Source organism: Notolabrus celidotus, chromosome 19 (assembly GCF_009762535.1).
Source record: "Notolabrus celidotus isolate fNotCel1 chromosome 19, fNotCel1.pri, whole genome shotgun sequence".
Classification (NCBI taxonomy): Eukaryota; Metazoa; Chordata; class Actinopteri; order Labriformes; family Labridae; genus Notolabrus; species Notolabrus celidotus.
In genome coordinates, this window is record NC_048290.1 from 25,548,413 (window position 1) to 25,573,506 (window position 25,094).

The 25,094-nt window shown below is 39.3% G+C and overlaps 1 protein-coding gene across 1 annotated transcript; it reads right to left on the reverse strand.

Moving 5' to 3' along the window:
• Positions 1 to 57: 57 nt before the first annotated feature.
• dbh (dopamine beta-hydroxylase (dopamine beta-monooxygenase)) lies at positions 58 to 24,054 on the reverse strand. Its single transcript, XM_034709124.1, has 12 exons — positions 22,618 to 24,054; positions 17,487 to 17,633; positions 15,383 to 15,640; positions 14,900 to 15,076; positions 11,852 to 11,954; positions 10,884 to 11,050; positions 10,564 to 10,707; positions 8,131 to 8,169; positions 5,139 to 5,198; positions 4,280 to 4,407; positions 3,785 to 3,944; positions 58 to 577 (listed from the first exon to the last, which is right to left on the reverse strand). The coding sequence occupies exons 1-12, from the start codon at positions 22,984 to 22,986 to the stop codon at positions 464 to 466; spliced, it is 1,866 nt and encodes a 621-aa protein (XP_034565015.1). The 5' UTR covers positions 22,987 to 24,054; the 3' UTR covers positions 58 to 463.
• Between the last annotated feature and the right edge of the window lie 1,040 nt (positions 24,055 to 25,094).

Below are 25,094 nucleotides of genomic sequence, written 5' to 3' on the forward strand. Positions count from 1 at the left end.
TAATTCATTATGTTATTCTAGTTTAGTCCAGGCCAAAATGATTCACCAAATGACTGGTTCATGTCTTAAGGTTTTTATTTATTCATTGTCAGAATCACAAAAACAGAGAAAAGACTAAACATAGGACACCAACAGTGAAAACACATTCATTACTTTAATAGAAACGCTGCAGATGTTGATGACTAACACATTTTCTTCACAACACTTTGGTCCCACTTCATTAGTTGCACTTCTACATGTTTATTCATGCCAGTTCTTATTGTAAGAAATACTGCCCTTGTTCTATGATTTTAAATATGACATGAATATGTAATGTTTATACTGATAACACAGGCAGCTGCATAATCATAGACTGTGTTAAGAGTAATAAACAGGGGACTCATCTATTAAACTGCAAAGTCACAGGTGCGTCTTTAACTTGTCCTCAGTTAGGTGCCCTTGCCCAAGGCTGAAGCTGACCCCCTCAGGCTGTGGGTTCAGAGGGTCGTCCAGTAGGAGGTGCCCCTCCCTCACAGGGATAGCGAGGCTTTTCAAGGATGGATGTGACCACTGGCACAGGTTGTTTCTCCCATTCTCCCTGGAGAAAGACACATTGAAAGTTGGTGAGGGTTTGATTTAACAATAAACTGGGTAGTGTCCTTGGAATGAAAACAACAGGTCATGTTTGGCTCTGTTCATTTGTCACTGTGAAAATATGTGAAACATGCATAAAAATGAGCTTTTTAATGAATTTGGGTGCATTTTAATGGGACAGCTTTGAGACTGTGAAGTGGTAGTTTTCTTTATTTTTCACAAGGTCCAGTTCACCGGCTGGAGTGTTTCTGTGAAAAATGATTCATACCAGGTCAGCAGTGTTATACCAGTTAATCTGTCAGTTTTGTTCTGCTTGAAATGTTGCTGCTGATTATCTTTGCATAAGCTGTAAGTGAAAATAGCTGTGCACTAATAAGGCTCTCAAAGCAATAGTCTACTGGACACTCATAAGTGTTGGTAGGTACAAATGTTGATTTTGCTGCTGTGTTTTTAATTGTGCATTCTTTAAATGTACTTGACTTGTGCTGCTCATCCTGTTTGTACTATTGTAAAGAAACAAGAGTTATGAATGTAACTACAGTTCTGTGAATTCTACCACAGGCAGCCCTTTACACTGGCTAGTATCCACCTTGCACACGCAGGTACACATATCCACATATTTACAATGATGTAGGAAATACAATAAGTAAACCAACTTAATCGCGACAAATGAAGCCTTTATCTTATCATGAGTGACACTGAACTCTGGCAGCTGATCGGCTGAGGTGTCCTCTCTTAGGCAAGAATAGCTAGGTCACCACTTTGCCATCTAGGTTCAATCCCTTGTATATACGCTGGCAGGGCGGCTGATGCTATGGCCAGAAGAAAAGCCGCCTTTGCTAAAACCACTGTAGCCCTGGCTGCTAGGCTAGAAGAGAAGAGACTATGATGGGTACCCGACAGCCTACATGGGAGTTTCGCCACTGGGCCCCATAAAGAAACGGTGTGACCAAAGGTTGGGATTCCATGCTGTTGCTGTTTAGCTGACTGAAATTGTAGCAACAGGGACTCTCCGAGTAAACAACAGAGCCTGTCCAGCAATACAGCAAAGCTGAAGCACTATTTGCACAGAATCTCTCAGGTAGTTCTTTTTTGGCAGTACAACCTGAAAGTTCTGTAGAATCAATAGTGGTTTGGATTACAATTCAGCTACAGGCTTTGCATAGACGATTCATACACACAGCTGCATGCATCCTGGCCTTGAATGTCAGATGTGAACAACCAGCTGTCAAAGCAAGTTGGCTTCCTGGCAGGAGTGTGTGTCCATTTATTTTGGACTGGGGTGACTGGGGTGTGCCCAGATCACACTCACCACCCTGTTTTGCCAGACTACGTCCTACCTGGAGGTTATAGCATTGAGAGCCCACCAAGATGCAACCAGCTAGATATTCCTTGTTCCACCATGGCTGCAAAGCGATACAGCTTTAGCTGGTCAGTGACACCTTTCTGGACCAGCCTTGAATCTAAATGGAGGCTATTTGTCCAAATTTGCAAAGTTGCAAGCAAAAGAGTCTCAGCAGCAATACCGATACCACTGATGTCAGCATACCCAATGGTCTCAGAAACAGGCTTAAACCTTCTGTTCTTTGAAAACGGGTGCAAAAGCACTTGGTGAACACGGATAGTAACAAGCTTTTTTTGTGGCTATGAGTTTCCCAAACTCAAACCAGTTCAGGTCCATCAGGAATGAGACACAAGAAAAATACTTACATCACTGATAGACAGAGATAACATCTGTAGAAATCAGAGAAAAAAAACAACCTCAAGTGAAGCATCTTACTGGGTAGTAGCTGCTTTTATTTAAAAGCTAAGTGGGTTGTGTTTTACGGGGCAAATATAACCTGAATGAATCTTACAGCTAACTGAAATATTGTTCACTGCTATTATTTTAATATATAATATTACACGGCTGTGTCTAATACTTGATTCTGATTGGTCAAACCCCATAACAACTGGGATATATTCTCAACAGCAAAAGGTACACCAGGAACAACCTGATCAAATACCATATCAAATCAGTATCAAAGGAGCACAGCATGTTTCACCTCTGCCTGTTGACACTGTCATACCACACAGAATTGGCACAAACATACCACAGGATTCTAATCTGCATAACCACCCATTTACTATACATCATCCCTTACTTATTGTGTTTCTTCCAATCCCTGCCGCTGCAGGAATGTAGCCTATAAACAATAAACTTCAGTGTTGGAAAACACACCCACATAAGCTTTTCTGTAAGAGGAGGTACTGAGAGTACTAGATTACAGACTTGGCACTTCAGGAGTTAGGGGTGCAGCTGTGAGCGTTTATTGTAGACTCTTGAGGTTGAAAACTTAACTCCAACTGTGTAAGTCAAAAGTCATAGGCTATCTTCTTTTGTTTATTTAAACTGCACATGTGGATGACCTGCAAGAGGACACACGGGACCACTTTCAACAAGCTGTTTACAGTATGTCCTATCTATGCCACACACGATCACAGGTCGCATATGACCTAGTTGACATTTAATACATTACCGGCCATTTGTGCTAAAGGGATGTGGGCAGGAATGTTATTGACTTCACCTTTCTGAAGACTGTGCTTTATATGGAGAAACAATTCTACAAAGACTGCTGAATTACTTTGATATATTCTGTGCCTGGTGGCTTCGGCGAAATTATCTTGAATGTCTTTCAGCTGCCCTCAGGAGGTGGAACTACAGATGGAATTTGTGTCAGCTTTATAAAAGACCACACATTTTGATTGAAGTTGATGTAATAAATGTTTGAAAATGAATACCCTTGACAGCATCTTTACATATGTGAGAAGAGATCAAGCGGTACGCCTCCTTTCATTAGCCTCCTCCTGATGTTTGAATCATGTACAGATTTCAAAATCTAGTTCAGCATACTTTGTTATCTTGTTCTGCTCCTGGTGGTGCTCTTGATGTCTCAATCCAAACATTGAAATCTATTTCATGTTGGTGTATCTGACCTGGTTTGCACTTGCACAACTGATGTTGCAAAAAAAGATGTATCAAGGTCCCTAATCAGTTTTGATTTATTTGCTCTGATCCAAGTACCTTTAGTGTGTCTGTGTTTATATCACAAGGTAACAAGCTTTCTATTCAGCCGATCTGACTATGCTGTCCAACTGTTATCTGTCTTTGATCTGGTTTAATTGGTGGTTTGGAAGGCAAGTTTACGCCTGCATGTGACAGGGGACTTACAGGAAAGAGGCGTGCAGTCGACTGGTTGCAGTGCATCGAGATGGGTGCTGTATTATAAAGAGAGTCCAGCACTTCTCCGGCGAATGCGTCCCAGTGCAGCTGAGAATACTGCTCTGTCACACTAACCTCGCCGCACACACACCGGTCATTTCCATGGAACCTTGAGAAAGGAGAGGAGAGAAGGAATGGTTGACGGAAAGTCGATAAGCGAGGGAGGCAGAGCGAGATTGGGAAAGGAGGATGAGATTGGAAAAAAAACAGACAGAACTGTTAGGAGATCAGTTAAAGGACAAAGCAGCAGGATTTCAAGATTAAAAGAAGTAATCACTGTGGTTCCCGGGAGTGAAGGATGCTGGGAGGAAAGGCTGGACTGCTAAAATCCAAAAAGTGCTTAGTCACACTGGTGATGAAGAAGGAGTAGCAAAAGGAAAGAAAGAGAATGAAGGACAAGGGGAACATGCAAATGGTTTTAAGGAAAGACAGAGCGTGTGCTACCTGTTAATGAAGTTAAAGTATTTCTGCAGGTATTCTGGGTCGACGTTGCTCTTGCAAAGCTCCAGCTTAGTACGGGGGTAGTAGTGAATGTAGTTAACACACATTTCCTCCATAATGCCAAAACCTCCCTGAGGAAAAGAAGAGATTTGGATGAAGGGAGGCATAGATAGACAGTACAAAGAGCGGTAACACTTTAATTGGATAGTCCATTCTAGACACTCTACAAGCTATCAGTAGATATTCAGTTTCATGTTAATAGAGTGTCAGTCGATGTTCAACTAAACTTTTTCAACAGACAAGTAACATGCACTCAACTAACAGCCTGTAAATATAAGGTGCATTATCAGGGGTTGTCAAGGGGTTTTGACCAATCAGAATCAAGCATCTACACAACCGGAAGATCAGTAAGAAGAGTCATAGCAGTAGATATACAGCTGCATGTCAACAGAGTGTCAGTTCAACAAGACTTAGACATGTAACTGTATATGTACTGATAATGCACCTTATAGTTTACAGGCAGGTAGTTGAATGCATGTTACTTGTCTGTTGAAAAAGTTTAGTTGAATATCAACTGACACTCTATTAACATGCAACTGAATATCTACTGATAGCTTGTAGAGTGTTGAGAATGGACCATCCATTTTAAGTGATACCCAAAGAGCAGATGTAGGTATTAGGAGGGGGGAGAGATGGAGGGATTACAAGGAAGAAAGATGAGTTTGAAGGAGAAAGATGGAGGGAGGGGAGAGATTAAAAAAGGTAACACTCAAGGATATATTCTGTTGTTGTTGTCAGTGCTCAAGGTGAACTTCTAGAATATAAAAATAGTCTTGGAAACTGTAGTATATATGCTGCTCACCACTGTCGGCTTGCTCCTGTCTTCTGTGTTATAAGTACACTTTGTTATGAGGACGTCACCCTGCGGAATCAAGCACAAACACAACTGTGTTTCAACATTTTTCAAGTATAGCAATGTAAAAGTTGGCCTGACTCACCAATAAAGAAAGGTCTAAGGCAGATTCACGATGCTGTTGTTAAAGTTCCTGTAAGGAATGTTTGGTTTGCATTGATTTTGGCGCCCCCTGTGGACAAAGCAGCACCTGCACTCCAGTTTGTTCAGTACATGTTGAAGCAGTGTTATTTTTCTAACAGCAAATGTCATCCTGCTTTCTTCTAACAGCCAGACGAATCAATCAGTGTAACTCTGCTCTAGAAGACATAAAGGCTGTTTTTGTTGCATGGAGTCATTTTGTCTGTGCTGACCCTGCAGCACAGAAACTAGAAACTCCAAGCATTAATGATGATGTTGCTTGCTTTTGTAGCTCATGAAGAGACATCAGTATTCATTTAAGACTGTTCAATAATCAGCTAAATACTCCTCACAGGAGCTTTAAATTTACGCCATGTCCTCATAAGTTGGGAGCTTGTGCCAGTTTTGTTAAGATTAATGACCCTCCAATGACCATAAAAGGGCATGAGACTGCCAGGCTATGTGCACCCAGAAGTCCCACAGGACTGAAAAGAGAAGCACAGAGTCTTTGTCCCCTTTAAAATTTCAATTCAACTGAGCACTGGACTCCAAATGTAAGAAATACGCAAGTAAAACTAAATTGGAAGTAGTGCTGCTTGAAGTCAAACACAAACAGGCTGATTGATTACATTATTATATTACAGTGTTAGTATTGAATGTATTAGTATTGATTTGGCTGCCCCTTACTGGTCAAGATGTAATCATGACGTTTTTTCTGATATTGTTCTGTACATGCTTAGGTTCTATTTCCTGACAAAACATCTCATCTTGCTTTCTATTAACAGCCAAACATCTCACTCATTGTGAATAGTTGCTGTTGAGAATGTAAAGATAGACTGTTTCTTCTGCGTGCTGTCTGACTGGATGACACCTACCCCCATGCAGCGGTTTCAGACTTGGAAAGATTACAATACAGAAATTGTCAAACTTGTTACTAAATGGTCTGCTTTTGAAGGTCTCAAAGAGGTTCCACTGTTATTTCATTTTTCCATTTGTTTAAAAAATGGCTTAAAAAACTCATCACAGAGGCTTTAAACTAATATAATGGATGATATCACTTTGAGAACGCTGTCATCAGATAAGAGAACACACAGATTGTGTGGAATAAAATAGTTTGATCTGAAATTTAGGGGTTAAAATGCCAGAAACAGAAGACTAGGCAATCATTGTTTGTATGTTGCTCCAAAACCATATAACATGTCTCAGATTAGTCATTTGAACAATTATTACATACATAATCAACATCTATTTAGAAAGCGTTACCCAAATGCTTATGTTTAGAATTTAAAATTTGCTGTCGCAGCTTAGACAGAACATTTCAAAATTGAAATAAAGTATGAAATGAAAGTTGAATAACAGTATAATATATTTTAATCATGAATGTATGTTTGTTACTTCATATTATGCAGTGGAAATATGTGTTTCTTTTTGGTGCCCCCTGTGGATAAAGCTTGACTTTTTATTTCTTTGCTGATTTTTTCATGTGCATGGTTGACCTGATCTCAAAAACCTGTTTCTCTGACGTGACAGTCACAATTACTTTTTGGTGTGGAACATTTTTGAAAGACAGTTTTTGCAGAGTGCTGTTGATCCACTCATCTGCCACCTACCCCACCACTAGGTTGAGTGGCTCATAAAATAACTATGAAGACATAATCACTACACTTTGTTTTTTGTTTTTTTTGCATTTGTAAGTCATATAGACAGTGGCGGAGCCAGACAGTTTTGACTTGAGTGGCCAAACTGGGGCACTGACTGTTAAGGGGTGGCCAGGTGTGGAAATATTAGGGGCTTACCCCAAACCTAGTACGGTTACTTCCAATCATCACATCTATGTTAACTTCTTTTTATACAATACTTTTTAAAATGTTACATTTTGTATCATTTTTAGATTTCTAACGTTAACATTAAAAATGTAACTCGTCAAAGTATCAAAATTTAAATCTGCTGAACTGAACTCTTTAAGGACTCAAAATGAAGTTGATTGTCCAAAGTCAAAGTATCAACAAAAATAATATTCAAATCTACAGAAACTACTGTCTCTGCAGTACAACACAATAGCTGAATTTAATATAAGTAATGCCTCTGACAAGGCAAATAGCCAATCATGTTTAAGAATTTCATGGTGGCCACTGGGCTGGCAAATCAGTTTTCAGAAGTGGCCATGGCCACCCCTGGCCACCTCCTGGCTCTGCCACTGCATATAGAAGCATTAGAATACATTTCTGTCTGTTTCATTACCAGCTAAAAACTCACACATGAGCTTTAAGGAAAACACAGAAATCATAATTTTGCACTGGTATATGTCAGCACTCAAACATGTGTAGGTATGATCTACAGAGTTATTAGAAACTTTAATGTGCATTATAATCTTTTTGAAAACTGAGTATATGCATGTAAAATAAAAGTTTTTAACAAAGGACAATTGGTGAATGAGGCCCAGTGAAGACAATTTACGCCCACTCACCAAAAAATAGTTAGTTAAAAAGCCAGATGTTTGTTGAATGGAGCTTTGTGGAGCTCAGATGCTGCTTTTGTCTCATCTGTCTTTAGAGAACTTCTCATCACAGCACTGATTTTACAGTCTGTCCCCATTTTCACATAAGCACCTTACGCAGCAGCGAGGTGTTCTAATTCAATACTTTAAATGCAAAAGAGGGGAAAAGGGAACATCTGGGGCACTTCCATTCAGAAAGACACAGCTGAGTTTGCAGAATAGTAAAATTCCCTTTCTTGTTGGGGAATAAAATCTGCAGAGTGGAAAGAGAGCGACAGTCTCTGGTTGATTTAGATGCTGGTGCAGGATGAGCTTTATACTTACAGGTAACACATTCGCCATTTTATGTAGAACCCGAATCGTCTGTAAAGAAGAAGAAAAGACAAAAGCAGGACGTTAAAGGGAGGATCCACTCAACAGCTGACTTCTCAGTTGATTCAGAAGTAAGGCTGCAGTCTGAACAGAGCAGTGATTTGTCATTGAAAGGGTAATCAAAGGTTTAACCATACTCCTCTTACCTTTGCATATGTTTTCACAGTACATTTCTCTCTTGCATCTTAATTTCAGGCTTAATTAGACTCATTTTATAACAAGCACAGCAAGATGAAGCTGCTTGTTGTTGATGCGTTCCTTAAAGGCACCCTCTGTAGTTGTTAGCTGAGTGTGTGTAACGCTCTGTTAGTTTAGCTCAGACTGGTTAAATAAAGTCCTCATATGCTTAATGAGGCTGCAGGGTTTGAAACAACACCAACATACAGGTATGTTTGGATTAGTCTGACACCAACAGCAGCTGGAGATGTTATCAGGACATCTCACAGATGTCCTCTGCTCTTTTTTTGTGTGAGTGTTTGTACCTGCCTACGGAAACTATGCATAAAAAACAACCCAAACAGATGTTGTCTGTTGTCTCACTACAGTAGACGTGTTGTTTGTCAGTTCTGATGTCTAGTTGATGGTCGGGTAAGGTTTTATATTAAACTGATATAATAGTGACTGTTGTATTGCATTTGGCTGCTGAACTTATTCTAGAATAGTGAGTAAAGCTTAGATACAAACTCTTACTTTTGATTTTCAAGGAGTTTTTTTCTTTTTGTTTTAGTTTAAAACACAAAATGATATGACTAACAAGAGTTTTCTGTAAATCCAAAGTAAGAGATGCTCATTCCTCTGCGCTGTAAATCTACACTGTTGTCTCATAAGACATAAAAAGACATATGGATGCTGCCTGATGTGTTCCCTCGTTAAAATAAACATGGGCTCTGTAATCTGTTTTGGGGTTCTTACTAGACAACAGCACCATATGCAGATTAATCCAGTGCTAGGAATAGTCCCAAACAAAAGCACTATTCCTCTTTGAGTAATGCTTGCTAAAAATTCTATTCCTTTGCTGTGTCAGGGATTTAAATTGGCTTTGATAAGGATGAATTTTTTCCTTTTGTGGTCTGCTCTTCAGATGTATGCTCCTCTTACCAACCAATGGGCTCTGGGCTGTTGTAGTGTATGCATTTGTTAACGAAAAAATTAATGTTTGAGAGTGTTTACCAAATTCAGGTTGAAACTGAGATAGGCTAGGCACAGGTCCAGGTATATTAATGGTTGCCAAATTATATGTCTGATATTGTCAATCAGTACCATATGCACCATACCAAAGAGTGACTTAACTTTTTAAAACATGTTGAAAGTCAACGAAAGCAGAAAAATTTAAAAAAAAAAAAAAAAAAAAGACATGTGCATACACTGAGGTAGTAGATGTGTGTAGTTGTGATTGGAGGAAAGAGAAAGGGGAAAGTAAAATGAGCAAGTTAAACTAAATAAGTTAAAAGACATAGAGTGGAATTAATTGGAAATCGCCTGCATAATCAGTAGTTTATCCTTTACAATGGCCACACCACTTCTTCAAAGCCTCTCTAGGTAAGAGTAAATGCATAGTTATATAATGAACCTTAGTGTTGGTAACTGTAAAATATAACTAATGCCATTTTTTATAAGTATACAATGTAGAGAAGAATAAAATATAAATCATTATTGTCATTGCACATTTTGAATACAAATTTAGAGTAAGGGATTCAAATTACACATTTTGAACAGTAAGGAATGAAAAATGCATGAAAGTAGATTACTTTTTTGTAATAGTAGACATTTTCCTTGGAAATTCCAAATAATTTTGATTGAAAAATGTAATGAAGTCTCCAAAATTTCCTGGTTTAGTTCCTGGAAATCTCAATTGAAACCATCAAAAAGTGTCTGAAAATTCACATTGAAAATTTACCAGTGGTTTCTAAAAATTATAAGTTATCTAAAATTTGTCATTAAAAATTCCTTGATATTTCCATTAAAAATTCTGAAAATTAGAATAACATGCAATTAAAAATACTTGAAAGTTTATGAATTTTTCATTGGAAATTACTGAAAATGTTATAAAATTTCAAATGAAAATTCCTAAAACATTTTGCAAGTTTCTAAAGATTACAATTTACAATCCCCCCCAATTTTTGGAATTCTTGGAAATCCGAAAAACTTTGATCAAAAATTCCCTGAAAGTTTCTGTACAAGTAAATTGCATAAAAGCACAAAGCTAGCTTTTTTTCTTTCTTTGTTAGTTAGTTGTCATATTGTATTTCTATAATAAATGTATTCCTGTGGCACATAGCTCTGTGAAGTAAAACTCACCCTTTTCCACTATAACAGCATTTACAATGCACAGAAGAGGAGCTCTGCACTGGGTTCCTCTGGCTAAAAGGACCCTTCGTTGCTCACCTGGTAGTGTGTACTGAAGTGCTGATCCTCCTGCACCACCTCCACCTCTCTGCCTCCCCTCACCAAAACTGTCCTCACCCCACGGCCTGCCAGGTGGGTGTGCAGTTGAGATGCAAATATAAAGATCCCCCCAGGAGGCAAAGCCTAGACAGATAAACAGAGAGACAATGATACAGACAGTGTACATTTTTGCTCCAAACTAGATTTCTGTGCTTTAGGGACCAAACTTAGAGAAACACCTCCCTAGCTTACATTTTCACTCAGGATTCCTGATATTTGAAGCATAAATAATTCAGTAAATAATTTTTTTTTATACACACAGTCTTGGTACACTTGGAGGTGCAATATCCACTGAGGTAGAAGGTGTCTTGTTTGGGTGGGACAGCCATGATGGGAGTATAAACGAGGCCCAGCTCCATGATTCCTGCATCGTAACGTCGCAGACTGGGGGTGTAATGTAACCTTATCCCAGATGAGTCTCGACGGCCTGCAGAGAAAATGTCATGAAAATAACATTAAAATAAGATACACAGTCAGTCTACCACTACATTATAATAAATTACCAGCAAAAAGGATGTTGTACAAAGAGAGGGCATAAGCAGGGAATGTGATTTGATACAACACAGTAGTAAGTCAGGAGAGAGATAGTCTCCTGGAGTTTATCATGCATGGACCAGAAAAACAATTTAGGGTAGCAATAATAAGCCTTGCTGGTGAAGAAACGACTGCAGCCAGGTGGAGGTTATAAAACATTCAGACCTGTTCGGGTCATTTTTGAGAAATGGGTTTAAAATTTCCAATTTTATACCCAATTTGGTTTAATTTCAAACATCTTGTATATGTATCTATGTATCTTGAATACCAGCTCCACCTCGCTGCTCTCAACTCCCTATACATAAAGCAAAATTCAAACAGATTCACCGTGCACACCAGTTCTGCTTTTGTTCTGGCTTGATCAGAAGTATTTGCTTTAGTTATATCTTGAACTGCCAGGAAGGAGGAAAGTAAGCTAGAATGAAAATAAGTTAGAAAGTTATGTAGGACATTTGAATATTATGAGCTCGGTTCAGCTCAGATCAGGATAAGGGAAACAAAGTCTGTAGTAAATCATTCAAGTGAGATTAAAAAGTATGTGTGAGAAAACTTTAAATGATTCACACTGTTGAAGAAAAGCCTGGCACTTATCAGAGGAGGTGTAGAGAATCCTAATGTTTGTGTGTATTTGAGGCAGAAAAGGAGAGTGGATCTGTGATAGTATAAACTTGAATGTGTGTTTATATGTGTGTACCAGATATAAGGAGAGGGTTGTGGTAATGGACCTCCAGTCGCAAGAATCTTGAGGAGCCCGGTCCACCCATGGGCAGCCCTGCATCAGGAGGGTAGTAGAAAGCCTGGAAGTGAACACACACATGTCATTCTTTCACTCATTTATACACAGCTGTTTGTTTTCTCACATTTTGTAATGATTATTTAATGATTTAGAGTCAAGATATTTTATATCATATCCTCACTGTAACTTGTGGTATTATGTTTTGTTCTGTCAAGCGCTGTCTTAAAAAATACAAGTCATACATTTCAGTCTTAAAACGTTTTAGTGGAGGACAACAAAATAAATTGCCCAACTATATATTTCATATATATAACATACAAGTTAAGGAATGAAAGACATATGGGTCACCTCTTTGGAGTCTCTAGAGGTCTTTCTAGTTTACAGGGAAGAGTTCATCAAATCCACAGCAGGATTTCCCAAAAATACAATTCCAAACTTCCCTACCCAAATAAAACCAGTCCTCCATCATCCTTAACATGTGGTCCCGTTTCCATATGGTTTATTCTAAGAGTCTTCATTATATTATTGCTTTTTCTCTTGTATTACCCAAATTGCATAGGTAATATATAACCTCTCTAACTTTATTGAGTGTTCTCCACATTTTGATGGTGTCTAAAATTATTAGTATGCCTACATGGAGTTTAAAATGTAACAGCAATAAATCATTAGACTGAAGTGTGTATTTATTTTTTTTACATTAAAGTGAACATCAACACATTGATCTGAATCATGCCAATCTCTGCATCCCTCATGGGCTTTCTGGGGATCACTGAGCTGGCAGAGAAAGTCTTCACTGATTATTATTGCATAAAGAAATCCTGTATTTTTCTTTGATGCTCCCTCTGGGATGCTGTTTCAACTTGTATGCTTTTCTTTCTTCCTTGTTCAATCTTTGGTGTCTGTACTGTACTGCTTCTCCCAGCAGAAATTAATGTAAGAGTCACATCTGCTGCCATGGATATCAAACCTCTACAGTATTATAAAGGAATCTTGATTTGATATTGATTTGTCATCAGTGTCTTCACCTATTTCAGAAGGCAGCCCACCTTAAGCCTCTTCTGCTGACACATGCATCTTGAAAAGGAAGAGAGAATTGTTTTATTTAATCATGTCCTCTCAGTACAATCCTTAGAGACTTGCTCTCTCTCCTACAAGCACGCACGTTGCCCGTTTCCTCTCTCTTTGCATTCCGACAGTGTCGTACATTATTGTTTCTCTCAAACTTCCCCTACTTTATTTTCCTCTCCTGTCTTGTTTTGTGTTTTTGCAAGGCCACGTTACCCGTCTGATGCAGTGCCGGAGAGAATGAAACAACACTATTAAGAGGTGATGAAAGAGGCCTGGATATTTCCCACCTAATCTTGTCTTCACAGCTCACAGCCCACAGAAGGCATCCTGCATGTTTTTGTTTGGCTGGCAGATAATCCAATCAGAGAAGGGCCAGGCTGGCTGTGATACAGTGGGGAGCGGAGCAGGGAAATATGGTGACAGGCTTGCCGGTCCCTGTCCTCTCTGCTTCATGTGACCAGAAGGCTGCGTGCTTGCTCGGTCAGCCGGCTGGTTCGCAGCTAACTAGCCATAGTGCAGTGAGTGCATGGGGTGCTAGTGGGCAAAGGAAACAGGTGCCTTTTTCTCTGCACAAAAGGGAACTGAATTATTTTATTTCTTCTCAAAAATCACTAAAAACCTAATTTGGAAGGGATTTTTCATAACTTGAATATAAAAATATCTCACAGTTGGAAAGTCTGTTAACTGGCTGACTTGTTAGCTAGCTGAAGCTGCCAGGATACAAATACTTCAGGAAATACTGTGCCTGTGAAGTTACACTGCATCCTTGTACCTCAGTTTTTTAAAACTAATTTTAGTGTCTAAAAGCAGTGAAACCTTTCTTGGCCCATATGAGGCAGAATATAGAGCTGTTAGTCAGCAACACTGTTAGCTAATGGTTTCCTACAGTGAACATTTGCAGCAGAGGCAACTGGCAAAAACACATTTAAGATGTGTTTCTAGCCACATTATGACTACGCTATGAACGTTAGCAAGCTGGTTGTTAGCTGTTTGCTACTTGGTACTTGAAGTGCTGTACAATGAGTTGACCATACATTTTGAGGTCAAAAAAGTCAAATGAGTGTAGAGGTCATGAAGTTTGAATTTGAGAACAAAGGGTGAAAACTCTTTGTGTCGCCGAGGGAAACTTTTGAGTGAGGTGAAACGTATCCATTTGATCACGCACTACGAGCAACACATTTAACATCACACATATCATTGTATCTGCTGTTTATTCGAAAATACAAGGTAGCTAATACGAATCAATTTAACAAACTATAGAAACTGACCCAGAAAACTGATGCATTTTCTTGTACAAAACCCATAAGGCCTTTGTTTTCGTCTGTTCAATGAGAACACTAAGCATTATGAAACCTTTCCCTTCCATTATTTTACCTCTTCCAATCAAATATGTGGTTTTCATTAGACTTTGTGTTGTGTGACCATACAGGCAAGCTTGTGATTTTTGCATGTGAGTGTGCTTCCCACATGCAGACTGTCTTTAGGCTCTTAATAGATTTAGCTGGGCGTGGGATCATCTTCATAACATGCCTTGCCTGCGGTAAGGCATAAATATTACGAGAGTGGGAGTTATTGTTTATCTCTTATAATAGGAACAACGACTGGACCAAAATCAAAAGTTATTCAAACTCTTATTTAATTAGAGACTGGTTTAGCAAATGTTTATTAAAAAACTTATAAATGCATATTTTTATCCTGCTTCATCTGTTATCCTGTTTGTTTGGGTGTATCTCTATTTTTAAGATAGTTTGAGTTTTAAATCTTTTGCACCACTGACACTGTGATCTCACTTTTAGTGGTAGTCAAGAGTTTGAGCTCGGTTTTATAAACCATGTAATTCCTGAGGTTTGTTTGTATGACTTTTTAAAATTTGGATTGGGGAATAGTCAGTGAAAGTTCAGTAAGAGGATGTGTGTGGGTGTCTTTTTCTCATCATACCTCAGCACCCATGGCCCATGCAGCCAGCACATGACGGCAGAAGTTGAGCTTGCCTGGCTTCATCTTGTCATCACAGGAGCCGCTGTACTGTGGAACATGGCTCATATCCGGAGAACACTCAAACACCTCCATGTGATGCACGATGGCTTCGTTACCTGGAGTTATCACTGACTCATACTGACAGAAAAAGGGAGAAAAACAAGGGGAAAAGAGAGAGTGCTGTTGTTTCTGTGGCTGAAAGCTGTGGTAAAATTGCTAGGAAGCACAGGTATGTCAATAAAAGCATCTCTGAAATTCATTACATGCAGGATAAAGTGCAGAGCATCAACATATTTTGCTGTGTTTTACTTGATATTTCAAATGTTGTTATATTTCTGAAAGGACACATTTGTAAGGCAGCTTTTGTGTTGATTAATTTCATCCCCCCTACTGCATGAAACTAAAGTCCATGTTAAGTGTTTCCATTTATAGAAGCCCTCATACCATAACAATGTGGTTCTTGGGCATGTTTTCAGGCAGCTCCTGAATGAAGCACCAGTAGGTGGTCTCCTGATTTGGGATGATGACATTTGGCGCCACAACATCCAGCGTCTCCACATCTGGAGGCAAGGTGGATGACAGCATGTCTGGGCGGAGCATCAGGACTCTCTGTACTCCAGTGTGGATGCTGGAGAGGTTCAGTTGCTCCAGTGAGATAAGTGGTTGATCTAGAAGTCCATAAATGATGTGCACAGTCCCCTCCTGACCAATCAAACACAGAGAGAAATGTACTGCAGCAAAGAAGAATATGAGGGCTGTGTATCTCAAACTAAAAAATCCCTCATGGTTATTATTCCGCTGAAATGCTTCCACAAACACTTCATTATGTTGTCATAGTGATGGGCCTAGGTTTTGAGTCTGCATCTTAGAGATCTGATGTATTACCATGGAAACCGTAATATTTATAATGAATTTTTCAGTGGAAAATGTGCTTATTTTTTAGTTTTTATGAGCTCCACATGTTGTCTCGCCTCGTATATTTTTATACATGCATTAAATACAGTATTAAAAATGCCAGGAGAAAAAGAGCAGACACACACCCTCCTACGCACACATGGCCACAGAGCAAGCACACAGCGGCGTTTCCTTAGGCTACACAAATGCATGCACTCAAACGCCATCTTCCCAGTCTTCTGCATCTTCTTGCCACCTGTTATCAGACAAGTCCAGTCAGATGAGGACTGACAGACGTTATTTTTGCCTTAGGCTATGTGACATACGAAGCAGCAGGTGTGTGTGTCCTAGCATGGGCTCATAAAATGTAGGAGGTAACATGAATGTAAAACCAAAATCCTGTAGCAAATCAACCAAACATTACTTACGCAATCCTCCCATACAGGTGACTACTGCTTAAAGGGCTTGAGAGTTCATAATTTAGAAATATAAACAGAAAAATGCAGTAAAACACCCAAAGCCGGGGCCAGTTGATGGTGAAAATGATTAAAAATGAGCTAATTGTTCTCATTCAGTTGTCCAGCACACCTTCTGAAATATACCTGTATGTTTCTGTCTGCACAATGGCTGATGAACCTTCAGGTGTGAGCTTTTTATCTTGAAAACACACACATCATTTTTCTCTCCTCAAGGTGAAGGACAAGAACATAGTGGAGGGTTGTAGTTTAGTGCAGGATGGATAACTTTGTCCACCATCAAGACCAATATTTCTGCAAACATAACAAAACACGCGTCTTCTAAGGTGGTTGCCAGAGAGCCCAGCGCTGCAAACACCGGTGACCCTCACATAAGCTCACGTTATCTCAGCAGATCAAGGAGGAGCCACTCCATCCAAACAGCTAAGGCTTGATTTTAAATCACAGTCACCTCCACAATCTGAAAGCCAGGGAGGACTAAACACACTGATTGCAAGTTATATTATTGCAGACATGCTTTCCATATCACGTATGGAGTTGGCTGCTTTCAGAGATCTAGTTAGCAAAGTACGGGGGAGACAAAAGGCAGGGTACATTAATACGAGTATTGAAGCACAAAGTAGTAACGCTAAAGTTATCTTCCCAAGTTACTCATTACTTTCATAATGCAGTGACTCAGGGATTCAGTTACTTTCTGTTAGTAGTCCATGAAGTGGGCAGCCCAGGCTCAAATCCTAACCCATGGCCTTTTACCACCCCTCACTCTCTTTTCTCAGTTAGCTACTCCATCCAGTGTCCTATCTTCTGAATGAAAGCACTCAAAGCCTTCAAAAATATATATAATGTGCAGCATGCTGTCAATTGCCTCAACTAACACCTACTCTCTGCAAGAGTGACAGGCATTGAGAACAACTTTATAGATGTAATCAGTTTTTTTTTAGATGGTCTATATTTTTTTGTACATCAAATAATAGAGGCATCAATATTAACTTTAGCCAGTTTCAAAACCAACCAAAAACTCCTCAATGTTGCTTTAATTATCCAGGAGTAGAATGTATTGACACTGCAGTTAACATGTCTAGAAAATTGTTTGTACTAACAGTCCTGCTCTGACACTGACAGACCCATGTTTTTTCCTCTAACAGGTACATTTACTGTGAAAGAAGGCCTTTACACACCTCTATTAGATAATCTCTGGGATCACACGTGCTGAATGGTCTCTTGAACAGAAGGTAGAACCCATCAGGTTTCTGTTTGGCTTCCATCAACTCGTAGTTTTGTTTGTTGTCCAATGAAACGTGACCCTCGCTGTCGCTCCATGCATCCTGAAGAAGAGAACACACAAGGTTACATTGAGAAATCAAACCTGTAAATGTGCCCTGAAATGTGCTTCAAGATGAGACAGCTCATTAGGTTTTGTGAACTGCAGTTTTAGATAACAAAAGGGGATAGGGATGGCTCATCTCCATCCTTTGTTATCTAAAACTGCAGTTCAGGAAACCTAATGAGCTGTCTAAGGTATGGTGAGTAGAATATAGCAGCATTAAGCAGAGCAGATTTGGTAAAAATATGCATCACAGGAGCTTATTGTCCCTGAAGGCCACCGTTGGTGCATTGATGGAAGAAGTGAGCAAGGGAGTGTTTCAATCTAGAACCGCTAGATATTGCAAAATATTACCATTTCTACACACTGTACCATTAAAGGAATTATGGAGTGTGTAGTTGGACTTAGCCAAGCTGGTTTCACTTATTATTCAAACATAAATGAATATATTTAAGAGGAGCTTTGTGTCCACGCAAACTAGGCTGGGGAGACTTCTTTCTAAATACAGTATGGTAGAAAAGATTAAATGAGATTTGCATTAAAGGGTTAGAGGATTAAGTTTAAAAAGACAAATGTTTTCAGCTGAAATGTAAAATAAGTGAATCAAGAGTTGAGAAATAATTTTGCTACTTGTTCATTTTAATATTAGCACAGACCTCGTAAGAATTAGATTATTGTTACACTCTGGATAATGATAAAGTTAGAAACCAGGGAAAGTGTTCTTGCGGTTGTTGTTGTGAAACCTTTCCAATCCCGTGTACAAGACTCTGCTTCTCTGCCAGGAGGCTTTGCAACAGCTCCGTCTATCCGCTTCTCTTTCTCACATTCTTATCTGTCCAGAATAGCACCTAAGATCTCTCTCTTTATTTCTGTCTCCTGCTCAGTCCCTCTTACATAACTGTCCTACACGTACTGCAAGGACTGTGAAGCCAACGCTTTTGAAAGCACATACAGAGGATATGAATCTAAAATAAGATGTGAAGAGAATAAGGTATGTGTTATGCGTGTTACATGTCTGTGTACAGAATGAACAGCTAAGATCTCTGAAGATGGCCGAGGGACTGAGTTGGAACTCGACTATTGAAGCTTATATAAAGTTTTGTCAGTAGTAATGTTTAGTGAGTGTTCTGGAGTAGAATTTGGAGTATTTATAAGAAGGGATCCCTTAGAGATATGTTGTCTTATTAAAGAGCTCACATTGTTCCACCTGGTCTTATTACACTTACCCATATGTTCACTGAAACAGTTTTGGTCACTCAAACCTTTCTCTTTGCTTTACTGGCCTTGAGGAGATACCATTGTGATACCAATGTTATACCTGGTATGAGCATGCGATCTGTATGGACACATTATTCAGTCTGGATAATGAAACCCAATCTATAGGCATTTGCATTTACAGAGGGACCAGATTGATCTTAGTCCAAAGTTATTCATGGAGTTCCACAAGGTCTAGTACTCAGACCTTTTCTGTTTACCTTACACATGTATTTTTTTGTGACGTAAACATGAAACACCCTATATATATATCCATTGTTACACAGATGAATCTCAGTTATACTTATTAATGATGCTAGAAGAAAGGTGTCAGCTAACTTGACTCGCTTCTGTTGCTGATAACTGCAGCTCTGATCCCACTTTGATTCTGGTTTCTTCTTAAAATATTTGTTTCTTGTCACTGTTGCCATGTGCTTGCTCATTGGTGAGCTGAATAAATAAATGAATAAATGTGCACTTTGTTTCAAATGTTATGAGCTCATTTCAGTTACAGCTTGGTGCTAATGAAACAAAAATGTGTTGATCCACTGGTTTAGGGCACTTCCTGCGTTCTGTTTTTAATTCAACAAAGGAAAAAAGGAAAATGTCATGTTAATTATGTGTTTGCAGCAGCTCAGACCCAAAAGTGTGCCCTTAAAAACAAGAGTCATATAAGTTTCTCCTGTGCCTAGTCCTGCCTCTTTTTGTCTTTTGATTAGTCGGGAGGGAGAAGTGACACTGACGACTGCAGCACTGTTTGAAAAGTTGAACTATTTTCCAGTTTAAAGTGTTGTGAATACAGTGACAGAGAAAAGCTATTGCTGAGGGCATATTTGTGCTGAGAGCTGAAATCATTGAACTGTATTGCTTTGGTAAAGAAAATAAGCACTGTCAGAGCAAAAACACTGTCAGTGGACACAGGCCCTTGTCAATAGACTTGCAAGATAGCACTGCAATTTGTAGATTTTTCTGCAGGGATTGATTCAACAGGAAAGTACAGCTGAGCTTTCAACTTGCTGAGTGGAGTTATATTTTTTGTTGTAATTATAGTTGTAGGAATTTCATTGGCTGGCATCCAAACATTATTTGTACTAATCTGGCTCAAATGTGGTTTTAAACTGTTTAAGTAACAAATCTGCCCTTGTCTGAGAGTCACTTAATGAAGGAGTTTGGACAGTTTTGAAACTGATGGAAACATTTTGGTTTGTTATTCTTGTTTTGAGACAGATGAGACAACCCTTGAACTTATTCTTATAGAGGTCAAATCAGGACTTCAAGTTTCCAAAAAGAAGTACAGGTCTCCCTTAATCCTGTCCTGAAAGTGTCATAAAACTAACTTCGTCTATCCCCAGAGATTGTTAGACTCTCTTTCATTTTATGTAACTGGTACTGAAAGCCAAACCAAAGAAAAGGAAGGGAGAGAACAAAAAACATATACTGCCTTCTTATCTCTGGTTCGAAATTAAATGACAAATCTTAATATTCAAGTCTTCGAGGCCTCATTTGAATACATTGATTTAAAAAGGGATTTTAGAAGTCTATGAACTAGAGCATATCTAAAATGGGCCTTGCTTTGTGCAAGGCACTGTGTGCGGCTGTGCTTTTGTGTGTGTGCGAGAAAGAGAGAGACTGTAGCTCAGCAGTGACCTTTCTTATGCTGGTGGTTTTGCCCTCCTGAGGGAAGACAGGCAGATGGAGCGAGGGGGGGGAGGAAGTCTGATAGCAAAGAGGAGATCAATTTTAACAAGAAAAAGCTTTACAGTGATGTGAGTTACAGTATTATGTTTGATCTGTAGGGATATGGTACACTGGGATTTGTCTGACAGGGTGGGTTTAGAATTGAAGTAGAGAATAATGGGGAGTTAAAGTTACCAATCATTTAAAGGTATGATTTAATCCTACGTATTTACCATTTGCTCCCATGGTAATCAGTATTCACACCAGAATACTTTTTATATTGCATTTACAATTATATTAAATTAAATGTAATAATGTGTATGCATTTTTCCTATAAGGCACAACATGTATCATACTATATACATGAAAACACATGCTTCCCCACTTTATTATAATGTACTGTGCAGTTTGTCATCAAACAGGCCTGATTTTTCTGATCCTATCTCATTGGTAGATTGCTATTCAAGCACCAGACAAATAATTATCCTGGCATAGCTTGACAGACTGCTGGAGGACTTATTAGCCATAACTATCGTTGAAACTTTGATGTGGTTTCAGGGGTCCTTTGTGTTTGAGCCTACAGAGCAGCCCCGAGAGCCCTGCAAGCTCCTTCTGGCCTCCGATCGAATCACAGCAGAGATCCCCAGCGGAGATTTCTTTTTATGTCTTCTCTCTGCTGAATAAGTCAATATAACCTCACAAATGGAACTGACAGATGGATGAAAAGAAAAGAAAATCATTCTCAAAAAGCAAGTGATGGTGAAGGAAATAGTAACTCTGGATACTATGTGTTAAAATGTGTCAAACAACAGATAGTATTCAGTCTAAATAAACAGTTTAATGTATTTAATATTTAATATTTAATCATGATTGAAAGCTGTGTTGACAAAAGCGAGCTCCTGTAGCTTTCTTTACCTGATAAGCAGAGTAGTCGAAGGAACTAGTGAAAGCTAAAACAGAAAAATGCTAACACAAGACTGGTTGACCTTTACATAACCATGAGTGTAAACATGAGTTTAAACTGACTCAAGACTGTAGATCAAGCTGTTTTATTGGTAAAATAAATTTGCATTTTGGTAAGTGGAATGGGTGTGACATGAGTCCCTTAGCTCTACCAGCCAGACGTGCATGCTTCAGCTCCAAAATACACTACCAGTACAATATGTCAGTGCCCATTGCAGGGGGTTATTGGCTTCACTCTTACAATGGAGGGATGATGGAGGCGTGTCGTCCATATTTATGTAGCGCTCTTCACACTGAATTATTGTGACATGCAAGAATTCATTCTTCATCTGTGGCTGACCTTCTCCACTCTTATGTAAATGACAAATATTCTCATTCATCATCAACAGCTGGTTCTGTAAAAACAGCATCCTCAAGGTCCCAATATTTTTCACCCATTCAACTTTTTAATTTTTTTAATCTGTTAATTATGTGATAAGGTTAACCTTTTATAGGAAGAAGAATGAGAATACATTTTTAACTACAATTAGTATTCATCCTGTTCAGGGTTTCTCATGAATATTTACATGGACCAAAGCAATTGAAAAGTTAGGTAAATAGGATTTCTAGATAAATTGCCTTTCAGAAACATTTATCACGGGATTTCTTGGGGGGGGGGAACCTCAGTTGGATTTTTGTGTGGCAAAATGAGGCCTTTTAAACATCTTAATCAGCCCAGGATTCAATTTTGATATGCTAATATCTGCTAATGATTCCCACATGAACTCGAGCTATTAGTGCAGTTTGAGTGATTTCCAATTACCAGGGGCCGATAACACCCTTTGTGACTGTGTGAAGCAAGCTGTCTGCCGGTTTCTTGTGCAAAAAGACCAATCTCACATTCCTGGGACCACAGACACCTCCATTCCATAAGGACTTTATGTAATCCCTGTGCTTTTAGGAATTTAACAAGTGAATGTAGTAGGGGGGGATTGCAAGGGAGTGATGAAGACAGGTAAAATGTTTGATTTAACACCTAGAAAATGTGTTGTGCCAGATGATAAATGTACTGTAGCTCACTGTTTTCTAAATTCAACATCATGGCTTCTTACCCCAAAGTAGCTTTTACTTCCTGAGTCCCACAGCACCACCAGGTCAGCGTTGGTCAGCTCCCCGCGGTCAGACATCCCCAGGACAACACCATGTCTGAGCTCTTTGACCCTCAGCTCCATGTACACCTCCTGGTTGGCATAGCTGATGTTCCATGCCAGCTGGAGATCCCCTTGCGGGTCAAGGGGCACATGGAAAGGCATGGGGAGACGTGGTAGAGGGCTGGATGGGTTCGAAGGAAGGCTGGATATTTCCACTGCATTGGTAGGCGCCTGGTACGAAGCCACCAGAATAACCATGAGAGCAGCCAGGGCGGTGAAGTACATGATGGTGACGTCCTGAAGGCGAAGGTTCTTATTGAAGACCCTCATAGCCCTGATTATGAATCTTAATCTTCTCTCAGGATGATTTGGCTTACTCACTCTGTCAGCAGGGGTTGATTTAAAGTTCAATCCAGGAAGTTTCAAAGAGAGTGTTCTCCGGCTCTGTAGTTCTGTTAAAGTGCCAGCTTTCCAAACTCAAATCCTCTGGATTCTTCTGCTCTGCTTTTAGGCCTCAGTAGACTCCAAATCTCTCTGACAGTGGTCAGGTGAGCTATTTGTTACCACTGATGTTCTTTTTCCTCCTTGGCCCACAAAATGTAGGAAGTTGACTTAGTAAGATTTCTGATTCTCCACCCTTGTGGATATTGTCTCTTTCCTCTGAGCAGCTGCTCTGTCTCGCTCTGTCTCTCGCTGGTTTTTAAGAGACTCCTCCCTTGTGAGTTGTCTGTTTGTATCCTGCCTAATGGTATTACATTTATTGAGGAAATTAGATTGTATCCTTTAAGCCCTGAGGTCAACCATGATTCTGCGCATCTGCCAGCCCCTAATTGATCCAAATTCAACCATGGACATTATCAATGACAATCTGCTTGGGTTAAGTAAACTTTATTGCTTGCTGCATTTTCTTTTTTTCTTGGCTTAATACGTATCATTCAACTATTTTTACATTTCCAGCTAAAAAAAGTATTCAACCATTTATACCTCTCACTTCTTAATTTGGGTGTATTTGATTCAAGCAGATTTATGGAACAGCAGGTACTTGTAGAGGCGTAAACACAGCATTAATACATTAGTCCCTTTTCTCAACCCACTGCCTCAGGCGGCAGAAGACCTAATCGAACTGCCAATTACGGCTTTCAAAAGCTAGACGGACACATCCAGGTTGGTTTCAAAGGTTAGATAAGCCCCTGTAGGAAAGTGTGTGTGCGTGTGTTCATGTGTGTGTTTGTATAGAGACAGGTGAGTTAAAGTGGACAAATGGACTTAAATGGATTTACAGAGACATTAAATGCTGGTCTTTAGCCTGTGCCTGCCTTTTGCGCACATTTGAAAATCAATACAATCTAAAAAGATTAGCTGAATAAGAAAGAAAGAAAGAAAGAAAGAAAGAAAGAAAGAAAGAAAGAAAGAAAGAAAGAAAGAAAGAAAGAAAGAAAGAAAGAAAGAAAGAAAGAAAGAAAGAAAGTAGGGGTGCCTAGCGGTTTAAGCACACCCCATATACAGAGGCCGTAGTCCTTGTCACAGAGGTCGCTGGCACGACTCCCCGCCTAGACCATTTGCTGCATGTCTTCTCCCACTCTTCACACCCCACATTCTCTCTTCAGCTCTCCAATCTAATAAAGGTGAAAGTGCCAAAAAGAAACCATAAAGAAATAGAACAGTTGATCAAAAGTTCATAGTTACAAACTAAAATATATTTCTAAGGGGCTGAAACTAATAAATCTATGTAAATATATCTGTATAGCATCACCACCAGTGTTGTAAATGCTGTGGAAGGTGATGAAAAACATCAAACCTGCCTAACAACTGTTATCTAATATAGTAAAGATTATTATTATTCTCTTAACATCCTGCAAAGTCAATACATAAAGTATTCTGACAAAATGAAGTTAAAAATATCATCTCTGTGTCAGTTTGTCTTCCATACAGCTTTTCAATCCATTCATCAGCTCTGATCAAATCTGATCCATGCTGTTTTATCTTTTAAAGACCAAGACTATCTTACATTCCTTCCTCTCTTTACGCCTTGATTCCTGCTCTAACCTAAATTCTAAAAAAAACACCCCAGATTTGACCTCCCAGCAAGTTTAAGAATTGATCTTCAGAACTTTCTTCTGAAATTTAAGGCTATTCATGGTCTCTGTCCATGTCTCATATTTGACCTATTGGTCACACATGAGCCCGTACACAGCCTGACGCCCTGGGTAGAGGACTTCATGTATTCCTGGGGCGCCCCTGAAAAACTAGGGCTGGTTGAATATATACAGTGAAAGCTCCATGGTCTGGAAGAAGCTGCCCGATTAAATCAGGTCAGCAGATTCAGAGATCACTTTTAGATTCCTCAAAACAAATTTTGGAAAGGTTTCTGATTCAACTTGAGTTTATTGACCATCCTATTATTGGAGACTCTGTTTTTATAGGTTTTATTGGTTTGA